Source organism: Trifolium pratense, linkage group LG6 (genome assembly GCF_020283565.1).
Source record: "Trifolium pratense cultivar HEN17-A07 linkage group LG6, ARS_RC_1.1, whole genome shotgun sequence".
In the NCBI taxonomy this organism is placed as follows: Eukaryota; Viridiplantae; Streptophyta; class Magnoliopsida; order Fabales; family Fabaceae; genus Trifolium; species Trifolium pratense.
In genome coordinates this window covers 22,720,582-22,738,004 of record NC_060064.1, presented here as the reverse complement: position 1 = coordinate 22,738,004, position 17,423 = coordinate 22,720,582, and the positions used below count along the sequence as shown (strand labels likewise).

General features: G+C 33.7%; 2 protein-coding genes and 1 long non-coding RNA gene across 3 annotated transcripts; all 3 read right to left on the bottom strand.

Moving 5' to 3' along the window:
* Positions 1 to 1,296: 1,296 nt before the first annotated feature.
* LOC123892835 lies at positions 1,297 to 4,214 on the bottom strand. The gene is made up of 3 exons (XR_006803285.1): positions 4,104 to 4,214; positions 1,745 to 1,912; positions 1,297 to 1,602 (listed from the first exon to the last, which is right to left on the bottom strand). It is a non-coding gene; the product is annotated as an uncharacterized LOC123892835 (long non-coding RNA).
* A 589-nt stretch (positions 4,215 to 4,803) lies between these two features.
* Positions 4,804 to 7,183, bottom strand: LOC123892834 (protein RETICULATA-RELATED 3, chloroplastic-like). The gene is made up of 3 exons (XM_045942713.1): positions 7,006 to 7,183; positions 6,551 to 6,593; positions 4,804 to 6,333 (listed from the first exon to the last, which is right to left on the bottom strand). The coding sequence occupies exons 1-3, from the start codon at positions 7,051 to 7,053 to the stop codon at positions 5,291 to 5,293; spliced, it is 1,134 nt and encodes a 377-aa protein (XP_045798669.1). The 5' UTR covers positions 7,054 to 7,183; the 3' UTR covers positions 4,804 to 5,290.
* A 1,214-nt stretch (positions 7,184 to 8,397) lies between these two features.
* LOC123892833 (KH domain-containing protein At3g08620-like) lies at positions 8,398 to 14,282 on the bottom strand. Its single transcript, XM_045942712.1, has 7 exons — positions 13,949 to 14,282; positions 13,665 to 13,753; positions 12,714 to 12,865; positions 9,990 to 10,106; positions 9,735 to 9,851; positions 9,456 to 9,599; positions 8,398 to 9,160 (listed from the first exon to the last, which is right to left on the bottom strand). Exons 1-7 carry the CDS (start codon positions 14,026 to 14,028, stop codon positions 9,014 to 9,016), a joined length of 846 nt encoding a protein of 281 aa, XP_045798668.1. The 5' UTR covers positions 14,029 to 14,282; the 3' UTR covers positions 8,398 to 9,013.
* Positions 14,283 to 17,423: the final 3,141 nt, after the last annotated feature.

Sequence of the window (17,423 nt, the reverse complement as noted above, 5' to 3'; positions counted from 1 at the left end):
GGGGGGCCAAAATCAAGCAATTGTGAAACTTGAGGGGCCAAAACTGCATTTAAGCCTTTATTGTTTTGATGGATTTTCTATAAAACAAAATAGCCTTTTCAAAAAAAAAAAAAAAAAGTGTTCCCTCTCAGTATTTTCCTCACGGCGTCCAACCAGTGGCGGTGGTTGGGGTTAGACAACACGACACTTCGGAGTGGGTTTCACATTCCTTTTCTGACTGAAGTGAATTTTGTTTTTTTGACGAGTGAATATTTTGTTTTTGCTGTTGTTTGACCGAGTGAATGTTACTACTTCATCTGTCCTTCCACAATGAGTGAGTCAGTTGATTGCATCACACCAATGCATAAATTTGACGATTAATATTTTTAATTGTATAATAGTAAAAATTATAAAAATATAATATTTTGAAAATACTAATCGAGATGAATCCAACATCTTATATGCTAATATTTATTTTTATTTATTAGTAGAAAAATATGGTCAAAGTAAAAAATGCGAATAATATATAGTCAAAATGACTCATTCATTTTGGAACGGATGGAGTAAGTAATAGGGTTGAATATATTTTTGCCGGAGACAATTATTTTTTATAACAATCTTTTAAGTTTAGGAAAAATAAAAGATAAGTTTTAAAAAATCATACCTACGAGAGGAATGAACAATTTTAACCCTCTAGTCCTCGACAAATATTTACTTGTAACAAGAAAAATGTAAATATTTACTTATATTTAATCAATTTTGTTTTTTGCTTATCAATTAATTACAAATATCCTAAAGAATCTAGTCAATAATCAAAGTTCAATGCAGGCGGGTTTGGCTCCATGTGACAAAGAGTTCGATTTCTTTAAGACATCATTTTGTTCCTTCACTCTTTCTTTCTTAAAATCATCCCATGTAGGTCTCCCTTACGTATACTTCAATAGCAGAACCTCAACAAACAAACAAAAAAACATCTAATTATGATTTTAATTTCACATTAACTTCTTCATGACCCGTAGCCTCCTTTTGCTTTGATTTTTTTAGTGAATAGTAGAGGACAAAACCAGGGGTATAACATTTCAGATTGGATCAATTTTCAGTCAAAAAAATGATCAAACTTATGAAATCTACATCGGTTTGATTTGGTTCAGTTTTCACTTTTTTAGAGGTGGAACCGAACCAAACTATTTGGTTCGATTGATTTATTCGTCTAAAAGTACAATTGAAAAATAAATCTTCCGGACTTAAATTATAGGTCTCTTATATTCCAAACTATTACTGCTCTATATTTTTCAAAAAAACTTTGCAATACCTCCATCAATACACATATGGGCTGAATTGGAAACTATAACAGATTGATCTTAGAAACAAATCCTCTTTTGCAAGGTTATCTGCAACCTGATTGGAAATTCTCAAACACATGTTTTGAATAGTAAGGATTCCACATCCTTTGCAAAGGCTTCAATCCTATCCACCCTAGAGAGCAAAGATGGGTATTGACGCAGCCTTCATTGACGAGATTTATATCTAATCGAGAATCTTACTCTATTATAATTTTAGTAGTTCCCTGATTTGTCTTGGCCGTCTCTAAGGCTCGGCTCGAATAATGGCTCACAACTTCGCCTGGAGGGAAGAGAATGGCAAAATATTAGCAGAGAACAACCAAAAGAAGGTCCGGAAGAGTCCCAAGCTATACCTATCGCTGCTACCATACTTCCCTTTTGACAAACCACAGCATGATAATTAAATTTAACTTTAAGCATACCTGATCCAGGAGGAAACCCAGATTTCAGTATTCTCCATCCTGTTAGCCTTACAAACATCAAACTGGCTTTGTTCAAAAGGGCTGGTTCCACTCACTGTCATCTGCCACATTAGGTAGCCATTGATCTCAGAAGCACCATTAGCTTATTAGTCATCCACCATTTATACGCTATACAGCATTTCAAATAAGTAACGTAATGTCAGCATGTCGATTGAAGACAAGGGTGCAAAAGCAAGCAGACAAACACAAGATGTAGATTTACACTCATGAATCATGATATATGATGGATTAGAGTAGAGAACCAAAATTTATTAGTCATCCATCCTTCCAAGTCCATCACTTCACCACCACATCACATGTATACATTTTTATTTTACCAAACCCATCACATGTATACACATATTCCACACTTCATAAAAATAACTGATTCAAGAATAAACCCAATGAATGTATTGAGTTTAAAAGAGAGAAGGAAAAAAGGTTGATTTGAATAAAATATTATCAATACCCAACTATATAAAATTTTCTTTCAGAAATTCTATATTATAGCTTTGTCTCCTGTCAGTTCAAGAAGGAAACGATGACAAGGGAAGGAAAAACCACCAGAGCAGCAAGAATTGTTGGCCTATTTTTTTCATAGCTGCATTGAATGAGACATGTATTGGAAGATATTCTCAGCTACGAAACACTAAGCACCGACACAGAGACACTGGTAGTAATTTGAGAAAATAGGATAATTTGAATTGAAAGTAACCACATGTGCCTGTATCATCAGAAACTGACATGGGCCGCACACTGAACTCTCCTTCGAGCTGAAATTTCGATGCTACATATATTCTCAACAGTGAATAGCTGGAGGACCACAATATCCATCTACAGTTCTACTTCTACATCATCAAGGACACATTTAGCGACTTGGTTATGCATGTTTCATCCCACTTGAATTGAATGGGAACACATTACCATTTGGCCCAGTACTATCTTCTCTGAAATTCAACAGAGCTAACTCGCACACCAGCTCCCTCTTAGTTTGTCTTGTGTATGAAACATTTACATCCAAGGGAAAATGGAGAAGGAAAAAAAATCACTACTAATAGTAAAATTGAACAGCTTACGGAAAATTTCCCTGTTTTTAATTTCCATTAGTAAAATTGGTGTGCTAAGCTAACAATTCAAGCAAAATTGGTGTGCTAACAATTCAAGCACTTGAGAAACTCTCCCTTAAAAGCTAACTATTATGGAAGAAGAACAAGCCACTCAAATACTCTACTGAATATCTCGTACTACTGATACACATTGTGGGACTTAGGCACCTCATAATACCAAAATCCATATCACGTGTCTACTAAGGAAGATATTAATGAACAAACTCAGAACTAGTGAAATGATTTAAATTTGCACAAGCGGAGTAAGGGGATGATCAAAGTAAATATGGCATGATTTCAGAAAAATGCTTTTAAAGACAATGAAAGGTAACATTTACTAATAAATTTCCAACAGAATCCTAGTAAGTCAGTCAGTCACCATGGATTTAACTCCTGCAAAGTGCAAGATACTTCAGAAAATAAAATGCAAGTGAAAATTGTGCTGATTAATTCCTCTTATGTTGGGAGTCATAAGGTGGTTTGGAGGAGATAGGGATTGAAGTGATAAGAACGTCATGGGCTCAACTCCCCCCTCTAACAGAAATAACAACCATTACTGCCATTTCAACAACAGAAAAATTGCTTTGAAGTCCAAAGACGCCAAAATTATAAACAAACAAACAAACACTTATGATACAGCAATATACAAATCAAGATAATTTTCTGACTTTTTTCCTACATTGATAAGTTTTACCTTGGATAGATACAGTTAAGTCATAAAATGCAATAAGTTTAATTTCTAAAAATTAATGACTGTTTTAATATCCCCCAATACTTCACACAAATATTTTGTACATATTTATAAAGCAAACAGTATATTTGGCCAAATATGTAACTACAGTTTTTTTAACAATAGCAAAATCTTTTGTGAATTGTGATAATCATTTGTTGCTATGGCTATGCATTAACGAGAAGAAAAAAAATGACTGACCAATGTCCCTTTACAGATGTGAATGTGATGCATGCGCGTGTCAAATGTATCAAGGCTGTTTCCTATCTTGAACCTTATGAATTCCTAGTACCCTATATACATATTGTTTCATACCCATGTCATACTAAGTATTTAGGCTCTGCAGACAATGTTATCTAGCAGTCTAATTTATTCAAATAAGTAAATGAATTGATAGCATGCATGCAAAAACTATGAATTTAGATTCCATATACACTAAGGGTCTGTTTGGTTCTAACGAGTGGAGGGAAGGGATTTTGCTCACCTCCTATCTCCTCCAAACCCCCCAACTAATGATGGGAAGCCAAAACTGATTTCAGAGAGATTTTCCTCCACTCCACACTACACCAATTGAGCCAGACACAGGGGTTTAAAATAATCCATCCCCTCTGCAAAAATTGAACCAAAAATCAACAATTAAAAATAATCTCTCCCCGACATTCTACTCAACCAAACATTTCCAAAAGATAAGTTGCATCTTTTTGTTTTCCATTAGACAAAGTAAAGCGGAACATAAAAGAGATCTCCATGCATAACAAAGATAGATATAGGGCGAACAAACATACAACAGGTTTGAGGAGTTCTTCTATGATTTCCTGAGCCTGTCATAACCTTATTTCAACAGTATTAGCAGGTTAATCAACCTCAATCAAAATGCATAAAGGGTTCATTGAAATGCTCCTAGCCTGTTCTTCCTCGCAATTTTTCTTAAGATTGAAATATTAATAATAATCTCAATCTATATCAGAAGTAAAATTAAGTATACAAATCAATCACAAAATGAATCATAAATTTTTTGGGCATTTTGCAACATAGGACTAGGAAAGTTAAGTTTTTTATTTGTTACCTTGTCTGGATTTTTTTATCGATCCCTTGCCTTTTAATATAACAGCGGAAAACGGTTCTACTCATTTCAATTAACCATTAGTTTAATTTTGAATCCTTAACCACATGTACCAACCTAGTTATCCAATATCCTTAAAATATAAAAAATAAAAATACTACAAAAAATTGATGTTACACATATACCATTATCTAATACCTCATTTATTTAGACAATACTCCAAACAAGACTTGTGATACTTTTACAATGATAATTAGTGTAGAAAACAACAACTAAAGCCTACTGATTCAGCAGAAACAAAAACAGCAACATAATAGGTCAAAACATTTTCATTTGGCCAGGTAGTGGGAGTCCAAAATCCAATACATGGTCATAGTAATTTGGCACATTATTGTTTCAGGTTGTAAGTTTCAGCAACAGAACATCAGCACCTCTACCAGAAACTTGTATCAAATCTCTCATCTCAATCTACCCTTCATACTAATTTGTTGTCGCGAGAGTCTGTGAGTAAGAAAACCTACACAAAACTCAGAAAACTAAAAAGCCCTCGCATCTACTACAACCTTAGACAGTCAAAGCAAGAGACAAAACCAAACTGAGTATTGCTATCACTTTGATGGTGTTGTTTGGTTGTTATTCTCCAAAAACTTTTCGATTTCCACCTTATCCTTCTCACCTAACCCAACATTCACATGTGATGACTTCTCTTCAAAAGCATTCTGCGACCCTGTCAACCTTGCCAACATCACAAAAGTCATTCCCCCAAGAACATTGTTCGCACACCTGAGAACCACAACTGAGGTCTTGAATAGCAAGGGATTAAGCACTTTCTCCAACAAGAACTCAGTCCCATTAAGAGTTTGGTACCTTAGGTTGCTGCTGAAACCCATATGAGCAGCCCAAGTGAGACCATTCAGCAATGTAGGTGGAGGCTTGTTTGGGGACTCAAAGTTGGGATCCATCTTCTTCCTCATCTTGACCAACCCATTTGAAATTACAGTTCCAACAATACCAGCGCCAAGCCCAACAACAGCAAAAATGGTTCCTTTATACACTAAAGTTCCAAACCTATCCAATAAACTATAGGCACCAGGTTCAAACATGTGACTCTTAGGACAAGATGCAAATATAGCAGGCACTTTGGCTGAAGAAGATCCCAACGTTGGTGCTAAGAGATACATGAGCGTAAAATTGAGAATAGCACCGACAACAAGAGTTGAAAATACAAAGTCAAGTTCATTCAACCCAAAATTAGGCCTTGTAGCCATGTCACCTAAAACAGCAGAACTGACACCAACCAATTCTTCACTCAAAACCTTGAAAGGAAACTGTGGATCAGCAGCAACCCTTGATCTCCATCCATTCAGAAACAACCCCAAAATCCCAAATGACGAATCTTTTGAATTTCCATCATCACCCCCCCAACTTCCATCTCCGCCATCACTACCACCTCGACCAACCCCACCACCACCAACCCCTCCCGCAAAATTAAGTTTCAATCTTTGAGGCAAATGGGTTGGTTTAGTAAGATATATAGAACATTTATGAAACTGAGAATGTGATGATAATGGTAATGGTAATGGAAATGAAAGTGCATGGTTATGACCAAAGGGAGGATTAAAACGCATAAGAGCCATTGTTTCCATTTGATCTGCAAAAAATCAAACATCAAAGACAGAAAACTTTGCAATTAAACCATAAATCCTACATCATTCACTCATTCATAACTCATAAATCACAGCAAAAAAATCATTATTCATTCATAGTCATGTAAAAAGTAAAAAATAAATAAAAAAATCAAAAATCAAATTATTAAAACAAACATAAAATTTTAGAAACATGAAAAACATGATAGATTAAATGTTTACCTGAATCTAGATTGTGGAATGAATGATTGAACAGCAAGATTAACTGCAAGCTAAAACCTCAAAATTAAAATCAAAGTAAAAGTAAAAAACCCTAAAAAATTTATAAAGGTTATAAGGAGTTGAGAGTGAAACCCTAAGGAATACAATGTTTGTTATATATAGTAGGGTAGAGGAAATCAACATGGTGTTCATCTATTGGTGGGAGAATGATGATGAATGTGATCAACATGGACCACAAAAACTTGTAGCCTTTGGATTATATGATCCTCACAAAAATATGGTGTATACTACATAGCAGATTCATTCTCCCTCATCACCATGTCGCAGACTTAGATATTTGGTTTCACCTGAACACGTTGCAGGAAAAATCTATAATTGGCAAAAAAAGACAAAAAATAGAAAGGACAAATGAGTGAAGTGAAGAAGAAATTGGAGAAAGTGATAGATTTGTTTACCCTTTGCATGGGGTGGATTGGAAACTGAAGTTTTTTGTTGATTGTCATCGGAGCAGTTGCCGGAACTGTTGTCGGAGCTGAGAGGTTTGAATCAGTGTTGCATAGTACAGAGTTAAGCAAATTTGTGAGGATGACACGAGGTGGTTTGATTCGTAACAGGACCGGACAGAAGACGCAACAAGATAATATTGGACATGATAAACTTATACAGGAGAGATATATGGCAATAATAGTTTTATCTTCGAAAACGAAATGAGTATTTTCGTATTTTTTATAGTTGTACTGCGGACAAAAAGTTGGATCGTGGTTCAGTGAGGGACAAAAATTCTTGTTTTTGTCATGTCCCTTGCTGCCTAATTTGTCCGGTACCATAACCAGTTTTAAATCAAACAAGGTACAACAAAAATTGTTCAGTTCAGTCGCCTATTTTTTAGCAGATCAAACGCACTCGAACACTAATGCCAATAGTACAGAGTTAAGCCAATTTACGCTTAAACACCACATATTTGTTAAATGGATGTATATAATCGAAATCGAGTTAACTCATGAATCAAATGAGTCGAACTATATATATCATTTAGTTAATGAACTTTAAATATTTGGTTCATGAATCAAGTTCAACGAATTAATTATCGAATCGAGTCTCGAACTATGTTACCTCGGTTCATTGTCATCCCTAGTATGTATAAAAATTCAAAGAAAAATGTAATTAAATGGTTGATAAATTTTCAATACGTTTTTCTTTTGTCAAAAAAATTAAAATTTCATCAACTTTTTTTGTACTATGTAAATAAAGGAATTTGGATCATCTTCACACTCTTTTACATCTCTCATTCTCTTTATCTCTCTCTTAATTTCACTATCTCTCATGATTACTTTTAAACTTTTCATGGAGAGAAATAAAAAGGAAGGAGAGAGATGTAGAGGATATTAAAGGAGATGATCCAACTTTCCGTTTAGATGTCACTACATTGGAAATCAGATTTTCTTTTATAAGCCAAGAGATTTACAACAACAAAACTATACCATAAAGAAATGCTCGTCTTCCCATCAGAACAGTCCCCAATCCATGTCATAGGTTTGTCTCGCATCCAAGACACCCTTTCTAAGACACCAAGGGTGTATGTGCTTTACACATTAGCATCAAAGGCGATGTTATACATAGGATCCGGATTCCGTGCAGTCGCGTTTTCAATGCAGTCATGTAGTCAGAACATTTCTTTATGAAAATGTATTGTCTACGGTCATGCATTCACGTTGTTGCAGATGTGGACTATTCAATCAAGGTTGAACGGTGATTTAAGCATGTAACTTGCAAGTGAATTTTAACATACGCACATCAGAAAAATGGCAACATTCCTATCCTTTTCCAATCAAAATGGCCAGAAAATCTAAAAGAATTTGCAGAACATTTATAGTACCATTGTATATAGACAAAATACAACTTTTATCCCATGGTACATGGTAAGATGTTCATCTGAGATGCATCATCATTCCAACTACGGTACATATCTCTTGGAAGAGAATACAAATTCTTGTGACAAACAACAAAAATGAATCCAACCTATGCTATATAACTTACATAAATATTAAAATACCATGACACTTTGACACATGACACATGCCAACAACACTTCTCAAGGCCTGTAACTTTACCATCACCATGACATGTATATATATATTCCACACTTCTCAAAAGTAACTGACTCAAGAATAAATCCAATGAATGTATTGAGTTTAAAAGGAAAGGAAAAAAAAAGGGTTGATTTGAACAAAACCTATTTTCAATACCCAATTATATAAAATTTTCTCTTTAAGAAATTCATCATTCCAGCTGTCTCCTTTCTGTTCAAAGAAAAGGTAGGGAAAACCACCAGAATGCTAACCAGAAAGCATTGTTAGCCTATTCTTTTCATAGCTGCATTGAGCGAGACATGTGCTGGAACATATTATCAGCAATGAATAGCTGGAGGACCACAACATCCATATACACCATCAAAGACACATTTTAACGACCCGGCTTTGCACGTTTCATCCCACTTGAATTGAATGGGGACACACTGCCACTTGGCCCTGGACTCTCTTCTCTGAAATTTGAATTCAGTAGAGCTAATTCGCGCAGCTGCTGCCTCTTAATGAAGTCTTGTGACTCATCCTGTGTATGAAACATTAACATCCAAGACAAAATTAAAAAAACTTTCACCACTGATATATGAATTAACTAACAAGTATCTCTTTTGTGAATTTTGATAATCATTTATTGATAATTGATATGGTTTCATAGATCATGTTATCAAGTACCCTAAATGATGGAAAATGCAAAAAAATAACAATCCAGAAATACTAAAGATAAGTTGCATCTTTTTAGTTTTCTGTTGGACAAAGTGAAGGAGAAATTGTAGTCAGTTCATCGTGCATAGCTGAGAAAGATATAGGTTGAATGAACATACCACAGGTTTGAGTAGTTCTTCTATGACTTCCTGAGCCTGTCTGAGCCTTATGTCAACAACATTAGCAGGTAAATCAGCCTCAATCAATATGTGTAGAGGTTCATTGAGATGCTCATAGCCTGGTCTTCCTCGTAATTTTTCTTCCTTAAGATTGAAAAATTCAATAAAAATCTCAGTTGATACAAGTATAATTGAGTATTCAAATCAATGAAGAAATGCACCATATCTTTTATGAATTTTGAAATATATAACATGGAAAGTTATGCTTGTGTTCATTACCTTGTCGGGATCTTTTATTGACCCTTTTCCTCTAATATACACGCGGCAACCAGTAGTAGCTTCAACCCGTTTCAAAGAATTGCCTCTAGGTCCCAGAAGTCTTCCAACAAAATTAAACTAATGCAATAAGAAGCAACATATTTCTATTACTTATAGTTGATAATAGAGCTTTCACTCCCAAAAAGAACAAATAAAGGTGTCTAATTTAGCAATCAAATTTGATTTACTATAAACGGCATCTCTATAAAAGCTTACATTGGGGAATGTATCTACTGGAATTTCCAAGCGCAATATTCTCTTAACAGTGAATGAACTAGGACTTGCAGGTGCACTTTGCCAGTCCATATTCATTCCAGGTGGTCCACATAATCTCTGTATTTATCAAACAAAGTAATGTGAATTCCTAGAATATGAAAGTAACTATGGTAAACAACAAGAAAAAATTATAAGGCTTTTTGCTTAAAAATGAAAATCAAGAAACAACCACCATTGTCGATCTAGGGAACCAACAAAAGTTGAAATCTTATTTGTACATGGGAGGCACTAGTTGACTAGATATCCTTTCACTTTTATATATTTCTTCCAAACTTCACTTCAGGCATAAACTTTCATCCTAGTTTTCAGTCAAGTGCCGTGTCTAGTGCGTTACCGTGAACTCCAAATGGCGTGTTTCAGAACTTAGAAATATGATATAAAATGGTCTTTTCACCTAATAGCTAAAGCTTTTGGGATATTTGGTTCATGACAACTGTAGTTTTTCCTTACCCCAGATTTGTATTCAGCTTTGTCACACTTAGCATTCAAACCAACCAGAGTGAAACTCAAAAGTATTGTTCCTTTCAACAAATTTGGTCAGAGTGGATATGCTAAGTGAGAACTTCAGTTAACTGAAATATTTTAGGTGTTTATCTATCTGTCATGAACCAACCATCCCAGAAGCGTAAGCTGTCAGGTAAATGCAAATGAATGGATTTATATTTAATACTGACCCATATACATTTCTACTATTCTCTAATAAAAATTTTCCTTTTATCAAAATAACACTCACATCTCACATAAACCAAGTGATTGGCTCAGGTGGTTAATGAGCTCCCCTTAGGACGAATCGTTCGGGAGAACCCTAGTTCAATTCCTGGGAGGAACAATTCTTGGCCAAAGTTTACTTACCTCACGGCCGAACCCTAGATTACCAGGGCCCCTTCCCTTGGAAACCGGAGGGTTAATGCAAAAATAAATAAATAATACTCACATATTTACACGCAGGCTTGTGTTAAGCGAATATTTGTTTTTATTGTGATGTTTATAATTCCTAATGGTTTAACAAATGCACATGTTTAAACTTTAATAATGCACTTTATCCTCTTACTTAACGTCAGTTGATTTTAAGATTTTCCACTAATTTAAACTTGTGTAAATTTTAGAGTATCTGATAAATATCACTTCATATTATCATTCTATCATTAAACATATCATAATATCGTATCTTATCTGTAAAGATTAATGTCTGTATTTCTTTATATATCATGATTTATCACCTAATGTAATTAGGATTAATACTATGGCATTAGTATAAATAAGGATTAGATTTTTTTCCTAGTGTAACAACATCCGGCATATCATGCATATCAATATTATTTTATTATTTTGAGTATTTCTTTTTTTTCCCTTTAAACCTAAAAGACCAACCATGGAACTTCAACATGGTATCATAGTGGTTTTATCCTCCGTGACTTGTCTTGTCGCCACCTTCTATCAAATTACCTAAAATCAGGAACTCTAGTGTGTAACACTGTCATTAACTCCGTGTCGTTTTTCTTTCTTCTCGTCGGTTGCGTACAAAATTCGGCCAGCTTTTTCCATCTCAGGTTCTCACTTTATGAATGGGTTTTTGTTTGTCGCTTTTGAAACTATCTCCGGATCAGTTCACCCCATTTTCATATCCTCCTTCAGTTATACTACCTTAAGAATTAATTTGTAACAAGATTGAAGTTTAGTAAGCTTTTTGTTTTTGGTCTAGTAGCCTAGTGGCTAGACTCACACTATAAATGTGGATAAGTGGGGAATCCGGGGTTCGAACCCCAGCCCCTCCAATAATATCCCTAGTAGCTACAAACTGAGCTACCCTTACGGGTTAGTAAGCTTTAGCCTCATGGTAAAAGTGAGAATATCAGAAAAATATTTCTTCACATTACATTATTACTCTATCATAAAATATGAGGAGTATCTATGATAGTCTATTAGGAATAGTTTTCATATTCTTCATACATCTTGATCTGTTTCCTTTTTAATTAGGATTAGGAGTTTAATATATTAATATAGATAAGGATTACTATATATAAACAATCCTACCTATGAATTAATTAATAAGAATTTTTAGTAACAATCAACGATCACTCTTGGGCCTTACGACACGCCTCATGGTCTTCTCTCTTTATGTGAGAAGGGGGTGACGTGAGGAGAAGTATAAGAGTGACTCGGTCATTAATAGGCCTCTCCTTTTTTGATTCACTCGGTGGGGCAGCCGACAAACAGTCCATCAAGAGCGCGGAAAAGCTACTTTAGTATTTTGCCTTTCCTAATAACATCCAAAAAATCATTCATATCAACAGCCGAGCAACCCATCTAACGTCAGAGACTCATACCCATTTTGCAAGAAACTTCTTTCAAGAACAAAAGAGTATGATTTCTAAGTATTGTGGCCTTAAACCTCACCGTATGGCATTGAATTACAAAGAATGAGTGTTATACGTCACGAGTTGAATGCTTCTCACATCACATTTCACTATCGAGTTAGATGATGAAATTTTAGAAAAATGTCCAAAGTTAGGAATTAGACAAGCATTATATATGCATTTATTACCGAGATCATATCATAGCAAAAGGAAAATGTGCATCTAAGCATACAAATAATATAATTAAAACTTGAGCATATCAAGTTAAGAATTAAGATGCAACAATTAATAATTTTAAAGCATTTACCTCCTGCTGAAGACTATTCCATGCTCCCATTCCTGTCCCGGAGACATTTGACATGAGGTTTGAAGAAGCCATAGGACTAGGACTTCTATGCTGCAGTCTATCAAAGTCACCAAAACCTTGGTTGGACAACATTCCAGAAACTCTTAATATTTCTGCACATATAACATTGTAATCAGAAACCAATGTATAAAGTTGAAAATCATAGAAAATGAATGGAGATGGAATTTTTAAATAAATAAAAATAGAGAAACAAATAGAGATCAAATGACAGATTGTGCCAAGAAAAAGAGGTTAGAGACAAGCCGAAGTCACTGCAGATGTTGGTCGTTAGATGGAGATCGAACGAATCATGATTTAAAATACAAATTGATATCCGAATCATCCGATCTTCATTCTACGACCAAAATCGTGACTTCCAGAAATACCAATAATTCAAGTTCATGCCTTGTATGGACAAAATCATCTTTTAGTCAAAGAGATGCTCAAATTAACCCCTAAGAATAGATACCAAACTTGACTCAGATAATCACAAAGCCTCACATTCTCACATAAGGCCCAAAACAGACAATACCTCAGAAGAGCACTACGACGGACTTGAGGTTGGAACACTCACCGTCAAATTTACCACTTCTTGTAAAGGTTAAGACTAACAAGGTACATTTCATCCAATGTTAAGACAACATCAAATAAGAGACAACTTTTTCATTTCATTTAGTTTCATTTCCACACCAAAGAAAACATCAATATCAAGTGAAGTGAAGCGAAAAGGGAATAGTGCCACCAAAATGATAGATGGTAGAGAGAGCAATCAAAGCATGATCAACACTATCTGAACCATTGACATGATCTAAGCACAAACATCAATCAAACATGCTATCATAGACATCAAGTTGAAGACAAAAAAAAAATCCAAAAAAATAGATCCACAAACATAAACAAACATGAACAGACCTTGATTCAAGAGGCGGCTACATATAGGCAGCACTTGCAAAAAAGGACCAAGCTTCTGATGTTCTGCCAGCAACTCTGATAGATACTGACTGCAAAAACAAAAAACAACAAACAACAACAACCCTTTTCATTTCTGAATCAAAAGAACATAAATTTACTCAAAACAAATAAAAAATACAACTAAATCCAAAAAAAAAACAACCCTTTTAATTCTTATATATAAAGCTTGAATCTTTTTTATGAAAATTGATCTTAGAATAAAAAAGAAAAGTATAGTCCTATACCTATCAACTTCTGAGCTGGTTCTAATCTGAGGAGAAGCAGCTCTAGCATGTGAGAAGTTCTGATTATACAAACCTGACATGACTAACTTTTTTGTTTAAGGTTTTTGATTGGAAAAAAAAAAAAAAAAAACCAAACCTCAAAAAAAGTTGAAAAAGAAGGTTTAGTTGGTGCAGTTCTTTTTCTTAAAACTTTGCAGAAGAGAAAAAGGAGAAACTGACCAAGACCATCATCAATAAAGGAGGTCTGAAATAAGGAGAAAAAACAACAAAAGGGTATATGATTTTTCCATTTTTTTTTTTGCATAAAAAGGAAGACAATTAAATTATTTTATTTATTTTCCACCTTGTGTTTCTCTCTCTATATATACTAGTCTTAATATACTTTTCCTGTTTTGGTTTTATATTAAATAATAATATTAATAATATTTCATAGTCACAAAAAATAAAATAATAAGAAAAGTGGAAGACAGGAATAAAAGTGAATCTAATATCTAAATAAGGAAACATGACTGTACATAGTTAAGGTGGTAAAAGATAGATTAGTTGTAGGGTGGAGAATTGTTTATGTACCATTCAAGTGATAGGTCTTGATCTTCTTAAGCATGTGGTCAGGAGTTCGATTTCTGACTCATGTGTATGGAAAAAATTCGGTTGAGAGAGAAGAATCCACCTTGTGTGCTCCACGGGTTCCATGTAGAGATTACTCATCACTAACAACGGTGAAAACTTCATATCAATATTATAGTAACAAAACAAAATAAGATAAAAAAAAATTTGTCGTGGTTGGTTGCGAAAATGAGGCATGAGTTATTATACATAAGGAATAAACTTATGCATGGTGCATAAACAAATCTCCACCATCAAATTGAATCTAACAAATCTCCAAACGCACCATTTCCCACCATAAAATCAACATCAGCAACCCCTGAACATCATCAGATTGCTTCTTAGTTAGTTTTAAACTAAAATCATGCCAAAAACATTTTTGCTGTGGAATGGTTTCACATTAGATATACTTAATCATGTCAAAATCATTTTTACTGTGGAATAGTTTCAGAGGGTTGTAATCCAAAACTATTTTGCCGTGAAATGTTGTGTGTTATTTATACATGGTGCATAAGGAATTCGCTTATGCACCATAACCGCTCCCAAGAAATGAAGTGGTTAAGAAAATGATGAATTCTTCTGTAAACATCTTATTTAATGTTTATTAATTTTTAGACCTACTAGAATTATACAAGTCACCATTATACTAGCATGCATCCAAATAAGATATGCACAATGTTCACCAATAATAATAGTAGAATTTAATTTGTATACACTAATAGTGTAATATTTTTTACAGATACATTCAATATAAAATCACAATGATGTGATATGATTAAATAGTTGTGAGTTTTTCTTTTGTTCGTAGATGAATTGACAAAATATTACTAAAACTCATTGCATGTACAATGAAATGTCGAGTTTGAACTCGAATGTAAACCTCCAAATTAATACATATCAATATTGTCGGTTGAATTAAGGTTTCGAGGATTGAGTTTTTAGTACAAAGTAATATAGTTCCTTCGATCATTTTTATAAGAAATAAATGATTTTTTTAGATTTGTTTAATAACTAGTGTATATTTCATCTAATCTATAATATAGACAAGAAATATCAGTTATTCAATGAATCTAAAAAGTGAATTATTTCTTATAAAGATGATTAGAAGAGTAATAAATTGTAAAAAAATAAAAGGGTGGAAATGCAATGCAAGAGACAAGAAGATGAACAGGTGGAGACGCGTGTTGGGCATGCAAGAGAATCAAAGGTTAGTATAATGCAATGATGAAGGATTGTGTTGTGGAGAAGAGAAAGATACAACCAAAATGTGAACATGGTGAATGGGCAATGATAATGATGTTTGCCAACGTAGTCTTAGCTGGACCGTTACACACTGCATCTTTATACTCTTCTTACAATCTCAAATAGGTGGCTCATTTTAACCGGTTATCATGGATTAACTATGTGTATGTTTGGTTTCAATTCTGGAGCATCCAGAATTGATTCTGAACATGTAGAATTGATTTTGACTTGTTTGGTTTCTCAAAAGTAGAATTGATTCTGCCTCCAGAATTGATTCTACTTGAAGCTAGAAATCGTAGCTTCTGATTCTAGAATTGATTTTTACACTCAAATTTTTTGTTCAACTCACTTTTTCATGAATATATCCAAACATAAACCACTTCAGCTTAAAATTAATTTTGGCCAGAATCAATTTTACAGAATTAATTCTGCCAAAATCAATTCTCTCCGCCGCAGAACCAAACACACGCTATAACCAAATTCATATCCAATTTTAAAAACTGGTTAATTATGTTTGGGTTTTATAACCAAACCTATTTTTTTTTAATTTGGATATCCATAACCAATTCATAGATAACCACAACCAAATTTTATATCCAAATTTCTCAAAGTTCAAATTCAAATCAATTTTTCTAGAAAAAATTGATAATTTTTTTTTCTTGAAAATCAAAACACTTTTCCCCGAAAAATCGGGAACTTTTTTTCCGAAAAATATCGAAAACTTTTTTTCCGAAAAATATCTGAAATTTTTTTCCGAATAAAAGATCGGAAATTTTTCTCAAAAAAAGATCGAATTTTTTTTTTCAAAAATAACTCTGGAATTGTTTTTATCTAAAATCAAAACTTTTTTCCCCGAAAAAATCGGGAACTTTTTTTACCGAAAAAGATCGGAAACTTTTTTACGGAAAAATCGGGAACTTTTTTCAGAAAAAAAAAATATCGAAAACTTTTATTCCGGTAAAAATTCTGAAATCGAAACTTTTTTCTGGAAAAATCAGAAACTTTTTTTCTGAAAAAAAACTCCGGAATTGTTTTTTTATCTAAAATCGAAACTTTTTTCCGGAAAAAATCGGGAACTTTTTTTCCCGAATACAATATCAGATATTTTTTCCCAAAAAAAGATCAGACACTTTTTTCCCGAAAAAACTCTAGAATTGTTTTTATCTGAAATCGAAACTTTATTCGCGAAAATAATCGGAAACTTTTTCTCTGGAAAGAACCGAAAACTTTTTCCCGAAAAAAGATCAAAAACTTTTTTCCTCAAAAACCGAATTTTGGAAAAACCAGTTTTAGAAAGAAAAAAAAAACAGTTATTAAACCAAAAACCGGTTTTTAAAAGCAAAAACCGGTTATAAAAGTGGTTATGGACATAACTGGTTTTATAACCAGTTTTGTGAAAATCAAACCGGTTATGATATTTAGTTTTAATAACTGGTTATGATAATTGGTTATGGACGGTTATTTTGGTTTATCCATGATGCTCATCCCTAATCTCAAATGCAAGTTTAAACTAGGAGATTTACTTTTTGTCTTTTATAGGTTATTTGCAAGTCCAGTGCGTTTTCTAATTTACTCATCCATTTTTTAAGTAGCGTATGTTGTAATAATGAGAAATTTTGAGAAAAAA